At 44.4% G+C, this 24,584-nt stretch overlaps 1 protein-coding gene across 1 annotated transcript in view; it reads left to right on the top strand.

The window, feature by feature from the left end:
• Positions 1-21,391, top strand: part of LOC136632015 (phospholipase A2 inhibitor and Ly6/PLAUR domain-containing protein-like) — a 33,424-nt gene extending 12,033 nt beyond the window's left edge. The window contains exons 3-5 of the mRNA XM_066606551.1: positions 13,668-13,814; positions 19,356-19,490; positions 21,063-21,391. Of these exons, the coding sequence (XP_066462648.1) occupies positions 13,668-13,814; positions 19,356-19,490; positions 21,063-21,247 (467 nt within the window). The 3' untranslated portion in view covers positions 21,248-21,391. The remainder of the gene's footprint in view (positions 1-13,667; positions 13,815-19,355; positions 19,491-21,062) is intronic.
• Positions 21,392-24,584: the final 3,193 nt, after the last annotated feature.

Below are 24,584 nucleotides of genomic sequence, written 5' to 3'. Positions count from 1 at the left end.
AGGAACAATCCAATGTTGAGACACAGGGTTTCACATATCAGTCTTTGACTGGTGGGTTTTTCCGTGTGCACAGTGGGCCATCATCGAGTAGAGGGCATGAGACATATTCAGTGGTCTCTTCCCACAGGCTGGTGTCCATTTGGCTTGCCCCTATCTTTGTCCAACGGCTCAGTTATGAAACTAACTGGAGGGGGTGGGGTTACAGGTTTGGACGTTGACCTAACCCTCTCCCCTAGGTCTTCCCACAGCTGCACTTCCTTTTGCTTCTATACAGTCCTCCTTTTTTATCCCTAGCTATTTAAGCAACATAAGAGCCTGCATATTAGGCCGTTATATATGTGTATGTATATATTAGCTGATATACCAGGCTTCGCCCGAGTAAATTTGGTATTGGTATTTATCTGGTGTTTACACAGAAAATCTTATGATGTTGTGGTTACTTTAGAGATACCAAGGAAAAAAATATGTTCACCATTTTGCATGGTTCTCTGCGTTACCCAGGAAACACCATGTGGAGTAAACCTGCGATGTTTCCTTTATATAAATTGACATCAGAAAGTGAGAGAATTAGATTACGGAAGTAAAATTTGGACGCTAATTGTTTTGCATTTAGAATTGAATAATCGAGTTGGGACCCATTACCTTTTTCTGTATATGACATAATCAATGCTTGTGCCAAATCTCATGTTTCTATGACATCAGGAAGTGAGAGAATTAGATTCCGTACGTAAAATTTGGACACATTCTTTTGCGCTTAGAATTGAATAATCGAGTTAGGATCCAATAACTTTTCCTATTTATGACATAATTAATGCTTGTGCCAAATTTCAAGTTTCTACGACATCGGGAAGTGAGAGAATTAGATTCTGTATGTAAAATTTGGACGCTAATTCTTTTGCGCTTAGAATTGAATAATAGAGTTGCGATTCAATAAGTTTTCCTATTTATGACATAGTCTAAGCTCGTGCCAAATTTCAAGTTTCTATGACATCGGGAAGTGAGAGAATTAGATTCTGGACGTAAAATGTGGATGCTAATTCTTTTGCGCTTAGAATTGAATAATCGAGTTGGGACCCATTAACTTTTCCTATTTTTGACGTAATCAATGCCCGTGCCAAATTTCAAATTTCTATGACATCGGGAAGTGAAAGAATTAGATTCTATAAGTAAAATGTGGACGCTAATTCTTTTGCGCTTAGGATTCAATAATCGAGTTGGGACCCATTAACTTTTCCTATTTATGACATAATCAATGCTCGTGCCAAATCTCAAGTTTCTATGATATCGGGAAGTGAGAGAATTAGATTACGTACGTAAAATTTGGAGGCTAATTCTTTTGCGCTTAGAATTGAATAATCAAGTTGGGACCCATTATTTTTTCGTATTCTTGACATAATCAATGCCCATGCCAAATGTCAATTTTCTATGCCACCGGGAAGTGAGAAAATTACATTACATACGTAAAATTTGGACGCTAATTCCTTCGCACTTAGAATTGAAAAATCGAGTTGGGACCCATTACCTTTTTCTGTATATGACATAATCAATGCTTGTGCCAAATCCCATGTTTCTATTACATCAGGAAGTGAGAGAATTAGATTCCGTGCGTAAAATTTGGACACTAATTCTTTTGCGCTTAGAATTAGATAATCGAGTTGAGATCCAATAACTTTTCCTATTTATGACATAATTAATGCTTGTGCCAAATTTCAAGTTTCTACAACATCGGGAAGTGAGAGAATTAGATTCCGTACGTAAAATTTGGACGCTACTTCTTTTGCGCTTAGAATTGAATAATAGAGTTGGGATCCAATATCTTTTCTTATTTATGACATAGTCTAAGCTCGGGCCAAATTGCAAGTTTCTATGACATCGGGAGGTGAGAGAATTAGATTCTGTACGTAAAATTTGGACGCTACTTCTTTTGCGCTTAGAATTGAATAATAGAGTTGGGATCCAATATCTTTTCTTATTTATGACATAGTCTAAGCTCGTGCCAAATTGCAAGTTTCTATGACATCGGGAGGTGAGAGAATTAGATTCTGTACGTAAAATTTGGACGCTAATTCTGTTGCGCTTAGAATTGAATAATCGAGTTGGGACCCATTTACTTTTCCCATTTATGACATATTCAATGCCCGTTCCAAATTTCAAGTTTCTATGACACCAGGAAGTAAGAGAATTAGATTCCTATATAAACTTTGGACGCTAATTCTTTTGCGCTAGAATTGAATATTTGAGTTGGGACCAACTAGCTTTTCCTATTTATGACATAATTAATGCTCGCGCAATATTTCAGATTTCTATGACATCAGAAACTGAAAGAATTTGATTACGTACGTAAAATTTGGATGCTAATTCTTTTGCGCTAGAATAAATATTCGAGTTAGGACCTACTAACTTTTCCTATTTATGACATAATCAATGCTCGTGCCAAATTTCATGTTTCTAAAACATTGGGAAGTGAGAGAATTAGATTCCGTACATAAAATTTGTACGCTAATTCTTTTGCGCTTGGAATTGAATAATAGAGTTGGGATCCAATAACTTTTCCTATTTATGACATAATCAATGCTCGTGCCAAATTTCAAGTTTCTACTACATCGGGAAGTGAAAGAATTAGATTCCGTACGTAAAATTTGGACGCTAATTCTTTTGCGCTTAGAATTGAAAAATCTATTTGGGACCCATTAACTTTTCCTATTTATGACAAAATCAATGCTCGTGCCAAATTTCAAGTTTCTATAACATCGGGAATCAGAGAATTCGATTACGTACGTAAAATGTGGACGCTAAGTCTTTTGCGCTTAGAATTGAATAATTGAGTTGGGGCCCATCAACTTTTTCTATTTATGACAATCAATGCCATGCCAAATTTCAAGTTTCTATGACATCCGTAAGTGAGAGAATTAGATTACATACATAAGATTTGGACGTTAATTCTTTTGTGCTAGAATTGAATAATCGAGTTGAGACCCATTATTTATGACATAATTAATGCTTGTGCCAAATTTCAAGTTTCTATGACATCAGGAAGTGAGAGAATTAGATTCTGTACGTAAACTTTGGACGCTAATTCTTTGGTACTTAGAATTGAATAATCTAGTCTATATATATAAAGACGAAAGCCCTCACTGACTCATTCACTGACTGACTCACTGACTGACTCACTGACTGACTCGCCAAACGTTCTCCAACTTCCCGATGTCGTAGAAACATGAAATTTGGCACAAGCATAGATTATCTCCAAAATAGGAAAAGTAATTGGGTCCCAACTCGATTATTCAATTCTAGCGCAAAAGAATTAGCGTCGAAACTTAACGTACATAATCTAAGTCTCTCACTTCCCAATGTCATAGAAACTTAAAATTTGGCACAGGCATTTAATATGTCATAAATACGAAAAGTTAATGGGTCCCAACTCGATTATTCAATTCTATGCGCAAAAGAATTAGCGTCCAAATTTTACGTACGGAATATAATTCTCTGTCTTCCCGGTGTCATAGAAACGTGAAATTTGGCAGGAGCATTCATTATGTCATAAATAGGAAAAGCTTATGGGTCCCAACTCGATTATTTAATTCTATGCGCAAAAGAATTAGGGTCCAAATTTTACATACGTAATCTAATTCTCTCACTTTCCGGTGTCATAGAAACGTGAAATTTGGCACGAGCATTGATTATGTCATAAATAGGAAAAGCTAATGGGTCGCAACTCGATTATTCAATTCTTGCGCAAAAGAATTAGCGTCCAAATTTTACGTACTTGAATGTAATTTTCTCACTTTCCGGTGTCATAAAAACGTGAAATTTGGCACGAGCATTGATTATGTCATAGATAGGAAAAGCTTATGGGTCCCAACTCGATTATTCAATTCTATGACAGAATCCCTCTAACACCTTTTTAGAGCCTTTTTAAGCGATATGTACCTAAGATATAATGAGTCATTTGTATTTTCATATTGTGCCTTCTTGTACTTCGTTGGAACTAATAACCAGACAGTGCCAATGACAGAATGATATGCCACCATTGTGGCCAGCGATGTGTCAAAATGAAGAATATGTTTACAGCACTCCAAAAGTTATAAGTGCGGAATGGACAAACCATTTGCATGGGAGCCGTGGGAGATTTTGGATGTCATTCAGCTGAGAGCTGCCCCTGAGCCAATCAGAGGCAGCACTCACTCACCCATTCATGAATTCATGAATGGGTGTGAGTGAGATCTGCCTCTGATTGGTCAGGCTGTGACCAATCAGAGGCAGCTCATTCAGCAGGCGGGGATTTTAAATCCCCGGCTGCTGAATACTACTCACAGCTGTTCAGAGCAGGTCAGGAGGACTGCCGCCGGCCGCGCTGAACTCCGTCTGCCGGGACTAGGTGAGTATATTTTTTTAAAGATTTTTACACATTTCTGGATGAATTGCAGGGAAGGGCTTATATATTTAAGCCCTTCCCGACAATTCATCCCGCGATCGCCGGCAGCCCATTCCTTTAATGGAGCCGGCTGTATTGCCGGCTCTATTGAATTCAGTGGGCTAACATCGTTCTGCTGGGACAAGTTGAGTATATATTTTTTTTATTTTTACACATTTCTGAATGAATTGCAGGGAAGGGCTTATATATTTAAGCCCTTCCCGACAATTCATCCCGCGATCGCCGGCAGCCCGTTGCTTTAATGGAGCCGGCTGTATTGCCGGCTCTATTGAATTCAGTGGGCTAACATCGTTCTGCTGGGACAAGTTGAGTATATATTTTTTTTATTTTTACACATTTCTGAATGAATTGCAGGGAAGGGCTTATATATTTAAGCCCTTCCCGACAATTCATCCCGCGATCGCCGGCAGCCCGTTGCTTTCTATGGAGCCGGCTGTATTGCCGACTCCATTGAATTCAATGGTCAGTGCTCGTTTAATCGAGACGAGTACCGCGTGGTGCTCGTCTCGAGTAACGAGCATCTCGAGCACCCTAATACTCGAACGAGCATCAAGTTCGGACGAGTATGCTCGCTCATCCCTAGTCCCAACTCAATTATTCAATTCAAGCGCAAAAGAATTAGCGTCCAAATTTTACATACGTAATCTAATTCTCTCACTTTCCAATGTTATAGAAATTTGGAATTTGGCACGAGCATTGATTATGTCATAAATAGGAAAAGTTAATGGGTCCCAACTTGATTATTCAATTCTGGCGCAAAAGAATTAGCGTCCAAATTTTACGTGCGTAATCTAATGCTCTCACTTCCCGATGATGTAGAAACATGAAATTTGGCACGAACATTGACTATGTCATACATAGGAGAATCTAAGGGGTCCCAACTCGCTTATTCAATTTAAGCGCAAAAGAATTAGCATCCAACTTTTACGTACGTAATCTAATTCTCTTATTTCCCGATGTCATAGAAACTTGAAATTTGGCACGAGCATTGATTATGTCATAAATAGGAGAAGTTAATATATCCCAACTCGATTATTCAATTTTAAGCGCAAAACAATTAGCGTCCAAATTTTACGTACGGAATCTAATTCTCTCACTTAAAATTTGGCACGAGCATTGATTATGTCTTAAATAGGAAAATCTAATAGGTCCCAACTCAATTATTCAATTCTAGGCACAAAAGAATTAGCGTCCAAATTTTACGTAAGGAATCTAATTCTCTCACTTCCCGATGTCATAGAAACATGAAATTTAGCAAAAGCATTGATTATGTCATAAAAAGGAAAAGTTAATGGGTCCCAACTCGATTATTCAATTTTAAGCGCAAAACAATTAGTGTCCAAATTTTACGTATATAATCTAATTCTCTCACTTCCCAATGTCATAGAAATTTGAAATTTGGCACGAACATTGATTATGTCATAAATAGGAAAAGTTGTTGGGTCCCAACTCTATTATTCAATTCTAAGCGCAAAAGAATTAGCGTCCAAATTTTACGAACAGTATCTAATTCTCTCACTTCCCGGTGTTATAGAAACGTAACTTTTCCTATTTATTACATAATCAATGCTCGTGCCAAATTTCAAGTTTCTATGACACCGGGAAGTGAGAGAATTAGATTCCGTACATAAAATTTGAGCGCTAATTCTTTTGTGCTTAGAATTGAATAATCAAGTTGAGACTAGAGATGAGCGAACGTACTTGTCTGAGCTTGATGCTCGCTCGAGTATTAGGGTACTCGAGAGGCTCGTTACTCGAGACGAGCACCACGCGGTACTCGAGTCAATTCCATTTCCTTCTCTGCATGTTTTGCGCCATTTTCTGGCCAATAGACATGCAGAGAAAGCATTACAACTTCCTCCTGTGACGTTTCAGCCCTATCCCACCCCCTGCAGTGAGTGGCTGGTGAGATCAAGTGACCGCCGAGTACTTAAAGCAGTCCCGCCGCAGCTCGCCTCAGACACACACTGGCAGAGATTAGGGAACGTGCTGTTGCTCTTTCAGGCATAGTGTTAGCGTCTTCAAGAACCCCAATGGTCCTTCTTAGGGCCACATCTGACCGTGTGCATTACTGTTGTGGCTGCTGGGAGCAGTTTTGCACAATTTATTTTTGTTTTCATCTTGGGCTATGCAGACTATTGTCTTGTCAGTCTGCAGCCAATTATACAGAGTATAGGGGCAGTACTGGTCAGGCAGGGACAGTGGTAGTGTACAATCCTGTCAACAAGTACCCCAAAAAAGCTCCTGCTTAGGGCTACCTGTCCGCGTGTGCAGTTTACTGCGTGGCTGCTTGGAGTTGTAGTGGCTCACTATTAGCCAGCTAGGCCTTTTTGCAGCCTAGCGTATAATTTTTTTGGCCTACAGTGTGCGTAACATAACCGCTGTTAGCCTCCAAGTGCAGGCAAATAATTGCCTAATTTTTTACACCGCTCTGTGCGTCCCATCAACTTCACGCAAAGCATACGCCCACAGCCGCTGATAGACAGAAAGACATATACACGCTATCAAGGTGGCTGGTTTTAAAAAAACAAAACTGAAAAAACAATCCTCCTTAGGGCTACCTGTGAGCGTGTGCATTACTGTTGTAGTGGCTCACTATTAGCCAGCTAGGCCTTTTTATAGCCTAGCGTATAATTTTTTGCGGACTGCAGTGTACGTAACATAACCGCTGTCAGCCTCCAACTGCACGCCACTAATTGCATAATTATTCAGACCGGTCTGTGTCTGCTCTATTGGTAATACACCATGCTGAGGGGTAGAGGTAGGCCTAGAGGACGTGGCCGTGGACGGGGGCGAGGACGCGGAGGTCCAAGTGAGGGTATGGGCACAGGCCGAGTTCCTGGTCCAGGTGAATCGCAGCGGGTCCATGTGGTAGACCTTTATTACAAAATAAGCAGTGTGAGCAGGTCCTGTCGTGGATGGCAGAAAATGCATCCAGAAATGTATCGACCACCCAGTCTTCTACGCCGTCCACTGCTGCAACTCTGAATCCTCTCACTGCTGCTCCTCCTGTCTCCCAGCCTCCTCACTCCATGAAAATGACACATTCTGATGAGCAGACAGACTCCCAGGAACTATTCTAGGGCCCCTGCCTTGATTGGGAAAAAATGGTTCCTCTTCCACCTGAGGAGTTTATCGTGACCGATGCCCAACCTTTGGAATGTTCTCGGGATCCGGGTGATGAGGCTGGGGACTTACGGCAACTGTCTCAAGAGCTTTCAGTGGGTGAGGAGGACGATGATGATGATGAGACACAGTTGTCTATCAGTGAGGCGGTAGTAAGGGCAGTAAGTCCGAGGGAGGAGCGCACAGAAGATTCGGAGGAAGAGCCGCTGGACGATGAGGTGACTGACCCCGCCTGGTTCGCTAAGCCAACTGAGGAGAGGTCTTCAGGGGGTAAGCAAGTGCAGCAGCAGGACAGGTTGGAAGAGGCAGTGGGGCGGGCAGGGGTAGAGGCAGGGCCAGAGCAAGGAATCCCCCCAACTGTTTCCCAAAGCACCCCCTCACACCAAACCACCCTGCAGAGGCCTAGGTCTTCATAGGTGTGGATGTTTTTCAGTGAGAGCGCGGACGACCGATGAACAGTGGTGTGCAACCTGTGTCGCACCAAGATCAGCCGGGAAACCACCAGTACCAGCCTCACTACCACCAGCATGTGCAGGCATATGATGGCCAAGCACCCCACAAGGTGGGACGAAGGCCGTTCACCGCCTCCGGGTCGCACTATTGCCTCTCCCCCTGTGCCCCAACCTGCCACTCAGCTCCAACCCCCCTCTCAGGACACAGGCACAAGCGCCTCCCGGCCTGCACCCACACCATCACCTCCAATGTCCTCGGCCCCATCCAGCAATGTCTCTCAGCGCAGCATCCAGCTGTCGCTAGTGCAAGCGCAAATACGCCGCCACGCACCCACACGCTCAAGCTTTAAACGTGCACATTGCAAAATTGATCAGCCTGGAGATGCTGACGTACAGGCTTGTGGAAATGGAGGCTTTCAAAAACATGATAGCGGCGGCGGTCCCACGCTACTCCGCCCCCCCAGTCGCCACTATTTTTCCCGGTGTGCCATCTCAGCCCTACACCAGCACGTCTCCCGCAACATCAATCGTGCCCTCACCAACGCGGTTACTGGGAAGGTCCACTTAACCACGGACACGTGGACAAGTACTGGCGGGCAGGGCCACTATATCTCCCTGACAGCACATTGGGTGAATTTGGTGGAGGCTGGGACCGAGTCAGAGCCTGGGACCGCACACGTCCTACCCACACCCAGAATTGCGGGTCCTTCCTCGGTTCTGGTATCTGCGGGGGTCTATACCACCTCCTCTAAACCCTCCCCCTCCTCCTCCTTCAACACTGAAAACATTCTTGGCAAATGCTTTCACTTTGGTCCGTCTTGCGCCGGTCCAAGAATTTCACCTCTAGTGGCACAATACGAATTCCCCCAGCCGTCCCTCTTAATCAGGGCCCCAGTTCCGAAAACAAACAAAATACAACCGGGGTCCTATTTCATTATTCCTAGCTGAAGCATTCAGCCGACCAGTAGAGCAATAGTGGAATACCAACTCCAACATGGGTGGCGTAGTGGGAGTCAGCCTCCCCAATTCTTTACCGAGGAGTGGGCCTGGATGGCAGACATCTGCCAGGTCCTCGGAAACTTTGAGGAGTCTACCCAGATCATGAGCGGCGATGCTGTAATCATTAGCATCACCATTCCTCTGCTATGCCTGCTGAGAAGTTCGCTGCAAAGCATAAAGGCTGATGCTTTGCGGTCAGAACAGGAGACGGGGAAAGAGAGTATGTCGCTTGATAGTCAGAGCACACTCATGTCTATATCTCAGCGCGTTTTGGAGGAGGAGGAGCAGGAGGAGGGGGAAGAGACAGCTGGGCTCACTGCAGAGGGTACCCATGCTGCTTGCCTTCCATCTGTTCAGCGTGTATGGCCTGTGGAGGAGGAGGAGGAGGAGGAGGAGGAGGAGGAGGATTCTGAAAGTGATCTTCCTAGTGAAGACAGCCATGTCTTGCTTACTGGCACCCTTGCAAACATGGCTTATTTCATGTTAGGCTGCCTTTCTCGTGACCCTCGCGTTAGACACATTCTGGCCACTACGGATTACTGGGTGTACACACTGCTCGACCCACGGTATAAGGAGAACCTTTCCACTCTCTTTCCCGAAGAGGAAAGGGGTTCAAGAGTGATGCAATACCACAGGGCCCTGGTGGACAAACTGATGGTAAACTTCCCATATGACAGCGCTAGCGGCAGAAGGTGCAGTCCCGAGGGCCAAGTAGTAGGGGAGGTGCCGAGATCAGGCAGCATGTTCAGCACAGGCAAGGGGAACACTCTCCAAGGCCTTTACCAGCTTTATGGCTCCCCAGCACTTTTGCGAAACCTCCTGCTTCAACTCAATCTGGAATTCTGATCATGCGTTAATTTATCATGAATTCTCATCAGCATAGTGGGATATTGCCCACAATTTCAAAGAGGGTCGCTGCCAGGCCCTGCCAACCCTCTGCAGTGTGTGTCTCTGGTTCTCCTCATCCAATACGCACTTATAAATAGACATGAGGGTGGTGTGAGGACAGCTGAATGATGCGCTGGGAAAAATTTGAGTACGCGGTGTATGCAGGCTTGTGCCTGCGTCCTGGGAGGGATTGGACAGCAATGCCAGCATGCAACACAGGAGAAGAGGCAGCGGTGTCACCCATAGGCGGTGATTTGCCTTCATTGCACCTAGTGTGGTGCTTAGCTAAGATGTGCCAGTGCGTGTGCCTTTCTGATTATGGTCTGTCCCAAGTAAATTGTTAGGGGGGGGTGACCACCAGGCTCTTGCCCACAATTTGGTTTAATAGTGCGACCTGGAAGCCTCAGATGCATCCATGCATGCTGCCCTGCTGTTCCCTATACATTCTGTGATGTTTCCATCACTTTCTGATGTTTTTAGGTGATTCACACACCTTCCCCTATGCAGAGCATGGGTCACCTTGAACAATGCTCGAGTCTCCCATTGACATCAATGGGGTTCGTTAGCCGAAACAAGCTCTCAAGTATTCCAAAAAGCTCGACTCAAGCACCAAGCACCTGAGCATTTTGGTGCTCACTCATCTCTAGTTCATATATAAAATGAGACAGCTCGGACTGGGTGAAAACGTGTGCATCTATTTGCTCAGAGATAGAAATCAGAGGGTGGTAATAAATGGTTCGTACTCTGATTGGGCCACCGTTACTAGTGGGGTGCCACAGGATTCAGCATTAGGCCCCATTCTGTTCAATATATTTGAATATATCAATAACCTGATAGAAGTAAAATATCAATATTTGCAGATGATACAAAATGGTAAATGAAGTTCAGTATTGATAAATGTAAGGTTATACACATGGGCAGGAGAAACAGATATCACCAATATACACTAAATGGGGTACTGCTAGGGAAATATGATATGGAGAAAGACATGGAGGTACTAGTTGACTGCAGATTTAACTGGAGCAATCAATGCCAATCACCTGCTGCAAAAGCAAATAAAGTCTTGGGTGCATTAAAGGAGATATAGGGGCAATGGACGAGAACATTATCCTCCCACTATATAAGGCACTTGTCAGGCCTCACATAGAATACTGTGTAGAGTTCTGGATACCAGTGCTCAGGAAAGATGTTGCAGAGCTTGAGGGGGTACAAAGAAGGTAAACTAAATTAATAATCGGAATGGGAGGACTGGAGTACCCAGAGAGGCTATCAAAATTGGGATTATTTACCCTGGAAAAAAACGTCTAAGGGGCGATCAAATAACTATGTATAAATACGTGAGGGGACAATACAAGGATCTCTCCCATGATCTGTTTATACCCAGGACTGCGACAGTAACAAGAGGGCATCCTCTACGTCTAGAAGAAAACAGGTTTCATCACCAACATAGAAGGGGGTTCTTTACTGTAAGAGCAGTGAGGCCGTGGAACTCTCTTCCCGAGGACGTGGTGGTGGCAAATTCGATAGAAGAGTTTAAGAGGAGACTAGATGTCTTTCTAGAGCGCTATGATATTACAGGATATGGACATTAAACAACCAGTGGGGTTGTTGATCTCAAATGTTGATCGAGGGATTACTCTGGCTGCCATTATGAAGTCAAGAAGGACTTTTTTCCTCCAAATTAGCTAAATTGGGTTGTTGTTTTTTTTTCTTCCTCTGGACCAACAAGGGGGGTTGAAACTGGCTGAAATAGATGGACATGGTCTTCATTCAGCCTAACATACTATGTTACTATGTATCTGAGGGCCACTTAGGGACATGTGTGTCTGGTATTAGGGACAGTAATAGGGACAGATTAAGGAAGACACAGAGAGGTAGCATTAGGGAAAAGATTCCTCTGGTTATTTATATTCCATACCATCTGCTTCAGTTTCCACTGTCATTTTCGATATAATCATTTTCATCCCCCTCATCCGGTTACCTGCATCTTATGTCCTGGAATCTAATGGGGAGTTCTTAATTTTTGTATGTGTTGTTTATACTGATATTTGTTTCTTATCTATTTTTGCTGACCTTCCAGTTATTACACTGTTCAGCTCTACAGTAGAGGTGCTTTCACACTGAATGATCATTGTTCAGATTCCTGCAATCCAGTGAGAATCTAAACAAATATCTTTTGGTGTAAATAAATGCACAGACTGAACAACGAACAGGACGCCTTTCACTTCTCATTCGTCGTTTATTTTCTGCATTATGAACCACTGCCTGCCTACTGTGAATGGAGGTGGGCCATAATGACAATACTGGCCCTACTCCGACTCCATTAACTACCGCGATTCCAGTCAGTGATGCTCGTTCTTGTGTAAAAGCACAGGAATGATAATCGCTGGAATGGCCTGTCGGGTTCTGTAGCACTCTAAGGCCTCAGGTCCACGGGCAAATTAAGAATTAAAATCCGGAGCATTTTTTCCGCACGTGGATCCGCGCCCCATAGGAATGCATTGACCACTCGCGGGTAGATTGAACTGCGGATGGTCAATAAAAGTGAATTTAAAAATTTCTGGAGCATGAAGAAAAATGGACATGCTCCATTTAGGTGCGGATCACGCATGCGGGAGCTCATAGAGCACATAGCTCAATTGATCTCCCGCATGAAAAATAAAAGACAATTACTGGGCATCCGCACTGCATCTGCAGCCAAAATCCGCATTACAAATCCGCAGCGGATCTGATTTTTCCCGTGGACATGAGGCCTCAGGCACGGAACTCCCGTGGGGAAGGCTCCCGCAGGCTTCTATTGAAGCCTATGGAAGCCGTCCGGATCCGCGGGAGACCCGCACCTGAATTAAACTCACCTGCTCCGGGCAATGTAGGTTTTTCTTCGCGGCCAGAAACTTCTTTCTTCGGCACGGCGGATGTGCCGGCACGCAGCCGAAGTGCTAAGTACATCCGCCGGGCCGAAGAAAGAAGATACGGCCGCGACGGAAAGACACGCACGGACAGCTGCAGGTAAGTTTATTCTGATTATTTAGCATCATGTCCGCGGGGCAGGAGGGACCCACTACGGATTCTCCATGGAGAATCCGTAGCAGGCCTGATTTTCCCCGTGAACATGAGGCCTAAGTCCTAGAGGAAACTGTTAGTACCAAGGATAGGCAACTACTAAAAGTGAGGGTAAGTTCTGTTTTACATTTAGCTGGTGTCGTTCATATATAGGAACACAAATTGTGACCTTCTATTTTAGGAGTTATTGTACTTGTAACTTTTTGCTTGGGTTGCATTTTAGCTGCTAGATTCACTGGCTATACTCCTTTAAAACATAACTTTTAATAATAATAAAGACAAACAAAACATATAAAAGAGACGGTCTACCCTGGCAGACCAGGTAAACAAAGTGGACGGGAAGGTCTTATCTTGCAAAAAGACCAAACAGTGTGAATATGACCCACCAAATATTTGGCTAATACCATTTTTTATGCATCTGTTATGACAAATTAACAATTTAACACAATTTTGAATGAAGGTGTCTGTATACTATATGGAAAGTGCTGAGTGGCATTTTGACAATGAGCCAGGTGTCTACTCTCAGAAAATATATGGGTACAGGGGGTCATTATGATCTTTTTAATTTCACAATTTAGGTTTTATCTGTAAATGTCAGAAATGTGAAAGTTGTCCTGAATACTGGAGGTGCAAAATGCACTGATGCCCCCGGCAATAGAAGGGTGAAATTTACATGAGGAAATCTTTGATCTTTCTATTTGCAGAGGGAATAAGGATTCAAAAGCTGCACAGAGGATGCCAACCTTTATCTGAATGCGGCATCAGTGGCACCATAAGCATAAAGGAAGGACGATTTGGGATTGGCAGTTCATGCTGCAGCACTGATGACTGTACTCCCACTCTTCCCACATGTAAGTCATCCATTACTGCTTTTTTATCTACATAGAAACGTGGTTTGGTAAATCTTTCATAGACTTTACAGCTCCTAGTTTACCAGCACAGCAGAATTTCCATTCTGAATAATTACGGAATAATGAATAATTCGGTAATGTGGCACAATATCACTTGGGTCTGTACAATATTGAGCTCCTTACAATAGCCAAAAATGTTGTCTTCCCCTTTCATAATCTCCCACAGATCCCATGCAAAACCCATTTGTTTGCTCCACTCCATCAATCGTGCTTCATTTTGATGCATGACCAGGGTACGCCAGACTCACCACAGGCATACTACCCTCCTCCAGTACCCCCAATAAATAGACCAGACCATGTCCTCTTTTGGGATATTTTGGCCACAGCAGCCATTTTATTGAAAAACATAAGAAATTACAACTTTTAAATAACAGAGAGGTGGCCCTTGGTGACACAACCAAAACTTAAAAGGTGGTCTGGTGCTTTGTACATAAAAAGTGAACTTTGCCCTCAACCATACCCCCGGCTCCGAGACACCAGTAGGCCCCCCATTGGGAGGCTAGAAAATCAAAAATTGATCAAGTCCACCCGGAATCCCTTCTCTGGCTTTCCCCAATGCACCAGACCCAACCACAATGAACCAACAGGGTAGGAATTCTTACAGGTGAGGCCGTACCCACCATAACTCCCTTCACCCAATATTGAACCCACCTCCAAGGATGCCCCCTCCCCCCCCCCCACCAGCTACAGGCTGCCACGACATGATATACAATTTTCAAACCTACCCTAAACCTTATAATTCCAACTCTGCCTTCAAGGACACCATTTTTCTGACACCTCTCTATAGGGAGGGTGGGAGGGACTCTCTTCTCTGTCTTTTTAAAGATGGTGCCCCCGCCTAAATGCTCCAATCCCTTTTAATCTTTTCTATCCCCTCACTCCATCAGCTCTCCACCAATCATATTTGAACTACACTTCTACCCACTCCAACTAACTAATTTCATCACTCCTACATCAAAATTAACCCCTTTTTGCTTCCTCTGCTCACTGACAATCCTGTCATGCAGGGCCTCGCCTTGTGGGCCCTTCTGGGGGGCCCCGATATGGCCCTGTGCTTTACAGCTGCATGTCACTCTATCATTACCACTGTCATTATCTCCAACTACGTTTGTACAAGAATGCACAATTAAACTATATAAGAGGAAGAAAAAAAATAAATACATTTTATTATCAGCACATTTAAACAACCAGAAACCAATTACAAACATTTAAAAATCCTAAAATAGCCCCAATGCCCACGAATATATTATAGCTGCAGAATTCATGGCCGGACGCCCGCCACGAATTCCACAGCAATGTCCATCCATAGACATGCTATGTTAAAAGATTCTCCCCTGCCCACAAGCGGAAAGCAACTGCGATTTTCCGCTCAAGGGGGGGAAATCGCAGCATGTTCTATTTTGTGCAGAAAATCACATGGACGGCTTTCATTGCAGTCAATGGAAGTCATCCGTTCCGCGATACATCTGCAGTGAGCACTGCGGAAGTATCACGGGACTATGTGTCATAGCCCAGTGCTGATGCTTCATGTGCTGCACTGCGAATGCACGCCAGCTCATCAGCCAAGACACTTGCGGCGGATCTGGACAGGTGAGTATAGGGTCTCTGGGGGGCATTGGGTCTGATTCCGCTGTGATATTCCGCAGTCTGAATCCGACCCAGCTGTGGGCATGAGGCCATAGTTTAAAAAAGGTAAAAGCAGACACCTATAATAAACAGTGACCCCCATAAACATTATTATAAACACACAAGTGCAAAATATTACTAATATGAAAATACAAATACAGTAACTCATACCTTAGGTATGTATCATTTACAAAGGCTGTTAAAGGCATTCTGACAACATTATTTTAACCCTTTCCAATCCACTGTCTGACATCTAAAGACATTCTGATTGAAGGCTGTACAGCTCCGATGTCGGAAGACGTCCGGCAGGGTATTCTTTCTGTAGATTACTGGCCGCTCTGTTGTTGGGGGCCTCTCCAGCATGTCCTATACCACAGTACTGGTTCTAGCCAGCAGATGGCGCCATTGTATAAAGGCAGAAAGAGAAAGCCCCTTAGGAAACGCTGAATCTAAAATTGGATTGCAAAGGGTTAAACTGGCCCTATAGCGCTCCCCTGGCATATTACACACGAGGGCTCAGTCTGACAGGCATTTTTGGCTGCACATGTTTTTTGCATTTGCGATTTGCATCTATTAGAACCAATGCTTTTCAATGGCAGTGGTCAAATGTCCAATTTTTACCTGCGCAAAAAAATTTGCACAGGTCATAAATAGGACAGTGAATTGCAAAACGCACGTAACTGCAGCATCAGGATTCTTCGGATGTGGTCAAATGGGCCCGCGGCAGTAGCGGCGTCCCCATTGACAACATACAGAGAAGACCGTGATCCTCTACCACAGCTGTGACAGCTGTGGCCGCGGGTTTCTTCATCCCCCACGGGGATTCTCCTCATCACTGAACACTGTGACAGCACTGTCACAGTACTCAGTGACAAGGGGACTCCCTGCAAGGATGGATTCCCCTGCCCCTAGAGATGAGCGAATGTACTCGGTTCGGGTGTTTTTGCACTCGAGCACCGCTTTATCCGAGTAACTGACTACTCGGACGAAAAGATTCGGGGGGCGGCGTGGTGGAGCGGGGGGTAGCAGTGGGGAACAGGGGGGAGCTCTCTCTCTCCCCCCCCACTCCCCTCTGCAACCCCCCGCTCACCCCCAGCGCCCCCTGAATCTTTTTGTCCGAGTAGTCAGTTACTCGGAAAAAGCGGTGCTCGAGTGCAAAAACACCCGAAAAGAGTACGTTCGCTCATCTCTACCTGCCACAGCTGTCATAGCCTGCTGAAAGGGCTGCCTCGGATTGGCTGTGCGCTGTAACCAATCACAGGCAGTGCTCAGCCATTGAATGACAGCTGAGCACTGCCTGTGATTAGACCCTGCGCTCAGCCAATCAGAGACAGCGTTTAGCCAATCATTGAATTCAATACATGGCTGAATTATTTCAGTGATGCGATTTTTTGCCACATGTCTTGTGTGTGCGTTTTACACAAGTAAATGCGCAGCAAAAAACACTCATCTGACTGAGGCCTGGAGGACGCTTTCACAAGGGGTGACAACCATATTGATGCGTTTCATGGAGGCGGGGATTTTAAACCTCCAATCCAGGAAGGGCTGCCAGCTGTCTACAGAAAAGTGCGCCGGAAATGATAGTGCCTGATAGTTGATGTATTTTTTTTATATTTTTTTATGCACATAGGCCTTACTTTAGGGCTTTGACAGTAGGATTTCCTACTGTCCAAGTTGCATCTCATTGCACGAAAACCGCATTTTCATGCAATGCAAGACAAAAGAAAGGTCCATAGGGAAACATGGGCTACAAAATATTGCAAATCACAGCTGTATAGAGCATGCCACAAGTTTGTATTCTCGCAATGTGACATCCTACAAAACATTGTTCATGTGGTAGAACCCATTGGAAAGGATGGGCTCCACATATATACAATTTGTAGCACTGTTGCATCGCAAGAAAATCACACAATTTTGTTGGCCGTGGGGAAGCGGCCTAAATGTCACATGCGTATTACAGCAAGCACTTTCCTTATTTTTGTAAAGACTGCACTTTTATTGTGCCCCAAGCCATATGCAAATCGGCTCACCGTGAGTCACGGAGGCGAGCCGCTTAAAGCCCCAAGTCACTCTGTCCAGTCATCCTGCATGTCCCTCCAGCATTCTGGCTCCCCAACCCTTTCTGCTTATGTCAGCACAAACAGCGCTGTGCGGCTCTCGGAGACAACCGGACGTGGACTTGTGCTTTTTGTGCACAGTGTTATATGTTGTACACAAAGCAGGATCAGCCTAGGTATAAAGATATACAACCAGCACTGAAGAAACAAGCCACATATAAAGTGCACAAAGCATGGTCAGCCAAACTGAGTAAAGAATTTACCAGAGCAAAGAAGGGGGATCAGGCTGATACCCAGAGGCGTAACTTTAAGCTCTTGGGCCCCAATGCAAAACCTGTAACAGGGCCCCCAACTATAATGCTTTATTAATAGTACTGGACTTAATATATGCGGAAGAGTGGCCTTATGGGCCCCCTAAGGCTCCTGGGCCCCGGGTGCAACCGCATCCCCTGCATCCCCTATAGTTACGCCAGTGCTGATACCCCACACATATGACTCCAGTACAGGGGCTTCTTCAAAGGTGACCAGAGGCGGCTCATGTGCACAAAAATAAAGGAGGATAATGAGAGGCTCACGAGGATCACCTAGAGCTACAAGCTCCAAAAATGGCACCGACAGATCAGTGATAGCATGCAAAAGAAAAAAAAACAGGCCCGTCCATTCCAAGTTGGAAGTCACAAGAATGCCTTGTGTGACCTCTTGTGTCTGTGTATTGCATGGACAATCACTGATTTCTTTTTACTTTACAGAGAAGGGGACCAAAAAGTGTCCTGACCGTGATGTTAATGTAGTGGCCCGGAGTTGGGGTGTCTTTAGAGTAGGTGTATGTCTGTTTTGTGTAAACTGTCTTGTGAGTATCTGTGTATACTTGTGTGTATCTGTCTCACCTAACTTGTTCGTTGTGTCTGGTATCGTGATAGTTCAGAAGTAGTTGAGGAGCGGAGTCTAGAGTAGTGGAGAAGAGAGTGTGTAGAGATGTAGTCGGCGGAGGAGGAAGTGTCAGTGGGAGGGTGAAGCTCACTTTTGCTTCTGCCTGCGCAGAGGCGTGGGCCTTTCTCATTTGCCGTGGGATATCTCCCCTCCGGGGACTGAAGCTCAGAGTAATGGCTTCTGTTATGACAAACTGGGAGGAGTAGCTAGCTGACGAGGAAAGGCAGGAATTGTGTGGACCCACCGTGTCAGGAATGTACGCCCAGGGATCATCTATCAGATAACTTGGACTGAAGACACCTAGAATCAAGAAGGAAAGTGCCTCCTAGAAGAACGTGTGTGTAACAAAGGTGAATCAGAAGGAAGCCTCCGGAAGTGTTGTGTCTAAAAATATCACTTTGCTTTATTCTTGGAAAATCAAAGTTGGATTCTGTGAGTAAGAAAACCGTGTACCTTCAGTTTTGAAAACTATCTTTGTCTGTGGACTCTTTCATTAAATGATGAGCAACCGCTTTCTGGAAAAAAAAGGTACTGGCATTACGTGACAACACCAATAAGACTGTTCACTAACGTTTACATTTGCCTGTTCTTTTTGCACTGCGCGCGACCAAGCTGGACTTTTTGCCGCCATTGTTGGGGAGGGATCACAGAGCCACCCGTAACAACCATCTTGAGAAACCCATGGTCTCTTCCGCAAAGGCTTGCCTTTGCTCGCCCACCCGCCACATTAATAGGCTCTAACACAGGGACAACTGCTTTATCAAAGAGAAGGGTAGATGTCATCAGGTTCTTCATAGGTTTATACATTATGGTTTATGTGTGATGCAGACAAGTCAACTTTTTATTTCTTTCTCCTGTTCTTTTACAGTTCCAACAAAAAGCTCTAACCCCAATGGAGTGATATGCCCATCTTGCGCTCCTGCCCCATCTACCTCGTGTGACGCCTCAGATACTGTCCAATGTACAGGGGATGAGAATATGTGTTTTCTCCAGACAACAGAAGGTTTCAATAACTATTTTATTTTTGTACTTTGCTTTATAGGGAACCATTGATTAAGATTGAAAGTATCTCTACATACGATTTCTTACCAACACTGAACTAGTGAAATAAATAGTCCTCGACTGCCCATTTGGAAACCAGTAAAAGTATTTGCTGTTACTAGAATGGCCAATTGAAGAAAAACCTTTCCCGTTTTCACATGTAAACATCTTATAGCTTATCGGGCTTGTAAGTCCGGGTACAAAACATATACCAAATAAACCTCATTTATAAAAGATACTATTTCACTGGGTTGATTCTAATCTCTGTGCTAAAACTTAACCTTTAATAATATTAAATGTAAAAAATAGAGAAACATCTGACGTATACACAAGGTGGGCATATGGCCGACTATATAAAATCAAAGGGAGGAAAAATAGTGCAATACCCAAAAATGGGTAGATGATGTGCTAACAGAACAATCACATCATTTATAGCGAATCGATGGGCTTTATGGTATTAGTCACAGGAATGACATGGGGTGTTGCGCTAAAGTCCCTATATATTTACTAAGGCGAATTGGTGCTGTATTCCTTTAGCGTATAATAGGAGTGGCACCAAAATAAAAGGCCAATTGCGTCTCACTGTAGAGACAACAATATCCAAAAGGATAATGGATAAATGATGTGCCGATAAATAATCTGCATCGACTACACAAAGTCCTGTGACTTTATAGTTATTAGTCACTGGGATAACATTAGATATTAAACTCCACTCCTAGTAGATGTATTTTCCTTAATTAGGTAGATGGATACTGCATTTAAGTGAGACAGAAATGGTATAAGAATGAAGGGCCTATTCGGTGTCACTATCATCCGCCACAATAGTGTGGCCTCATCAGGAACGTGTAATTTCTATACAAATATGTTGGTGTTTTAGATCGACTCCAGATAACAGCACTGGTTTAAGGGAGATGGGTTAAATAACTCACAGCGAGGTGGTTGCTGAAAGATGGCGTAATCTCTATCTTGCACCACCTGTTCATAAAATCCCCCCCACCAGAGATACACAAAAATAACACATTAAAGTAGCAGCATCTCCAGCCTTAGTGGTAAACTGGGCCCTCTAAATATATAGGGAGTTTAGCGCAACACCCCATGTCAGTCCTGTGACTAATACCATAAAGCCCATGGATTCGCTATAAATGATGTGATTGTTCTGTTAGCACATCATCTACCCATTTTTGGGTATTGCACTATTTTTCCTCCCTTTGATTTTATATAGTTGGCCGTATGCCCACCTTTTGTGTACGTCAGATGTTTCTCTATTTTTTTAAATTTAATATTATTAAAGGTTATGTTTTAGCAGAGATTAGAATCTACCCAGTGAAAAAAAAGTGAATTTGAAAATTTAGATTCTTCTGCTACAGTGAATAAGTAAGTCATTTATGAAAGAAGTCTCTCAGGAAAAAAGAAAAAAGATACCCTATCACAGCAAAGCTTTTATTTCCAGGAAAATTTATGAAAAAGCTGTACTTTGGTCAGATTTTATGAGGCCTCATATTGTGGTATATTACATCTTTGTGTATCTTTGCAGGATTAGCCTCAGCCATGCGAGGGTGCGCAACAAAGTCCTTCTGTGATCTTTCCAGACAGTTCTATAACAATGGAGGATCATCAAGTAATGTTAAAATGATTTGTACCAACGGAGGCATAAGTGCCCATAAAGTCGTCCTGACTCCAGCCATTCTGTGTCTTCTACTGCTGAAATTGTTCCTCTAACAGTTGTAAAGGATCCCGAAACAAGAGAAGTTTACAGGATGGAAGATTTTATAGGATTCCTTTATGGTGTCGGGCTTTTGCTTCTTATAATCCTTGGGTGGAAATGATCTTGGCTAATACAATAATAAACACTTCTTAGCTGTATGTATCACTTTTATTGCTTTTTATTCTCTAATTTTACCCTTCCTTCCCATAAGGCTTCCACGGTTAATTGAAATGACTCCTCCCCCACTTCACCAAAAAAACCCTACTTTTTCTTCCTCATCAGTTGCAAATACTGTAAGCTGAAAGCATCTTAAGATATCTGTTCAGTTTATCCCACTTTCCCTCCATGTACAGTATACAATTTTTGTATTTTTTCCCTCCCTTGGTGAAGCGCTGTGTAATCAGGATCTCCATCACATACAATATGATCATTTCATAGATGACAACGATGAGACGGACATACTGCAACAGATGAGACCGAGATGCAATGTGTTGCATCTCCTAATGATGATATTAATTTCAAAATGGTAATTTTGACAAAAAAACATGATGAATTTCTAGCTGTCTCACTGATTGGGCATGTGACACTAGGGAAAGAGAGGACTGCACCTAATTGCAAGGAGATTACAGGTAATACTATTCTTCATGCTACAAGAAATCACATATAACACACGATTAAAGCCATAGCGGTAGGAGAGCTTACAAGAATTAAACGTCTGTGGGGATGGTGAAAAATATAAGATACAGGCTGCCTTCATATGAGTATTTTATCACGGCAATTTTGCCGCCATAAAATGCTGGCCAAAAATTGCAACCATCTGATGCATTGGATTCCAATGCATCCGTTCAGATGGGCGATTCTCCGGTGCACAAAAACGGCCATCCGGAAAAGATAGCGCATATAGAGCACTGTGGGAGGACAGCTCGGTAGAGTGTGGGTTGGCGGCAGTCAAAGATGGAAACAAGTGGATAAAGTCCAAGTGCAGGCGGGACCTGCATTTATTTCAGTTCAGAAAAATCAACACAAATTCAGCCTTAGCTTCAGGCAAGAAAATAACAGTCCAGCAATAGGTCAATAGTAGAGATGAGCGAGCGTACTTGTCCGAGCTTGATACTCGTTCGAGTATTAGGGTACTCGAGATGTTCGTTACTCGTGACGAGTACCACGCGGTGTTCGAGTCACTTTCATTTTCTTCCCAGAAAATTTTGCGCCGTTTTCTGGCCAATAGTAACACAGGGAAGGCATTACAACTTCCTCCTGTGAAGTTCCAGCCCTATCCCACCCCCCTGCAGTGAGTGGCTGGGGAGATCAGGTGACACCTGAGTATATAAACTGGGGCCGGCCGCCGCTCGCCACAGATGCACACTGAGAGACATTAGGGAAAGTGCCGTCTTGCTGTAGCTGCTATAGGGAGAGTGTTAGGCTGTTATATTCGTCTTCAAGAACCCCAATGGTCCTTCTTAGGGCCACATTTGACCGTGTGCAGTACTGTTGAGGCTGCTTTTAGCAGTGTTGCACTTTTTTTTTGCATATCGGGCGTGCAGACCATAGCGTCCTCAGTCTGCAGTCATTTTACTGAGTATAGGGGCAATACTGGTAAGGCAGGGGCAGTGGTCCAGGGAAAGAGGTATACTGGCTATATAGGCAGTGGGCTTTTTCAAAAAAATTGGAAAAAAAATCTTTGGGCTGCCTGTGACCATGTTCAGCTTACTACATGCCTGCTGGGGGTAGTAGTCGCTCACTTATTACCCAGCTAGGTGTTACTGCAGCCTTGCGCATAATTTTTTCAGGCTGCACTGTGCTTTCAATAACCACAGTCATCCTCCAACAGGGAAATCCATATACAGGCTATATAGGCAGTGGGCTTTTTCCCAAAAATTGGGAAAAAATACTATATTTGGGCTGCCTGTGACCGTCTTCAGTTTACTGTGTGTCTGCTGGGGGTAGTAGTCGCTAATTAATACCCAGCTAAGCGTTACAGCAGGCTTGCGCATAATAGTTTCCTGGCTCTGCTGTGTCCGTTACATGATCACCGTCATCCCGCCAGAGGGAAACAGTATACATATACACGCTGCATATGGTATCTGTCTGGTTTTTCACCTCACCATTTTAAACAATTGAAGCAAAATACTTAAGGTCTACCACTGGCCTTTGGCCACTTGACTGGTTCTTCGCTGTGAATTCCAGTAGCTCAGTCATACGCACCTAGGTCTCACTACAGGCTTGGGCATAATTGTTTCCTGGCTCTGCTGTGCGCTTGTAAGCGAAGTCAGCCTCCAACCACAGGCCAATAAGCGGCACATTTAATTACAGCGTTCTGTTTCTGCTCTATTCGTAATACACCATGCTGAGGGGTAGGCCTACAGGACGTGAAAGCGGGCGAGGACGGGGAGGCCCAAGTCAGGGTGTGGGCACAGGCCGAGCTCCTGGTCCAGGTGTATCGCAGCCGACTGCTGTGGGATTAGGAGAGAGGCAAGTTTCTGGGGCCCCCAGATTCATCTCACAATTAATGGGTCCACGCGGTAGACCTTTATTAGAAACTGAGCAGTGTGAGCAGGTCCTGTCCTGGATGGCAGAAAGTGCATCCAGCAATCTATCGACCGCCCAGTCTTCTACGCCGTCCACAGCTGCAACTCTGAATCCTCTGGCTGCTGCTCCTCCTTCCTCCCAGCCTCCTCACTCCATGAAAATGACACATTCTGAAGAGCAAGCAGACTCCCAGGAACTGTTCTCGGGCCACTGCCCAGATTGGGCAGCAATGGTTCCTCTCCCACCGGAGTTTGTCATGACCGATGCCCAACCTTTAGAAAGTTCCCGGGGTCCGGGGGATGAGGCTGGGGACTTCCGGCAACTGTCTTAAGAGCTTTCAGTGGGTGAGGAGGACGATGACGATGAGACACAGTTGTCTATCAGTGAGGTAGTAGTAAGGGCAGTAAGTCCGAGGGAGGAGCGCACAGAGGATTCGGAGGAAGAGCAGCTGGATGATAAGGTGACTGACCCCACCTGGTTTGCTAAGCCTACTGAGGACAGGTCTTCAGAGGGGGAGGCAAGCGCAGCAGCAGGGCAGGTTGGAAGCGGCAGTGCAGTGGCCAGGGGTTAAGGCAGGGCCAGACCAAATAATCCACCAACTGTTTCCCAAAGCGCCCCCTCGCGCCATGCCACCCTGCAGAGGTCGAGGTGTTCAAAGGTGTGACAGTTTTTCACTGAGAGTGCAGACGACCGACGAACTGTGGTGTGCAAGCTTTGTCGCGCCAAGATCAGCCGGGGAGCCACCACCACCAGCCTCACCACCACCAGCATGCGCAGGCATATGATGGCCAAGCACCCCACAAGGTGGGACGAAAGCCGTTC

This window comes from Eleutherodactylus coqui, chromosome 6, assembly GCF_035609145.1.
Source record: "Eleutherodactylus coqui strain aEleCoq1 chromosome 6, aEleCoq1.hap1, whole genome shotgun sequence".
Taxonomy (NCBI): Eukaryota; Metazoa; Chordata; class Amphibia; order Anura; family Eleutherodactylidae; genus Eleutherodactylus; species Eleutherodactylus coqui.
Note: the sequence above shows the minus strand (reverse complement) of the source record. Positions and strands in the feature narration are given on the sequence as shown.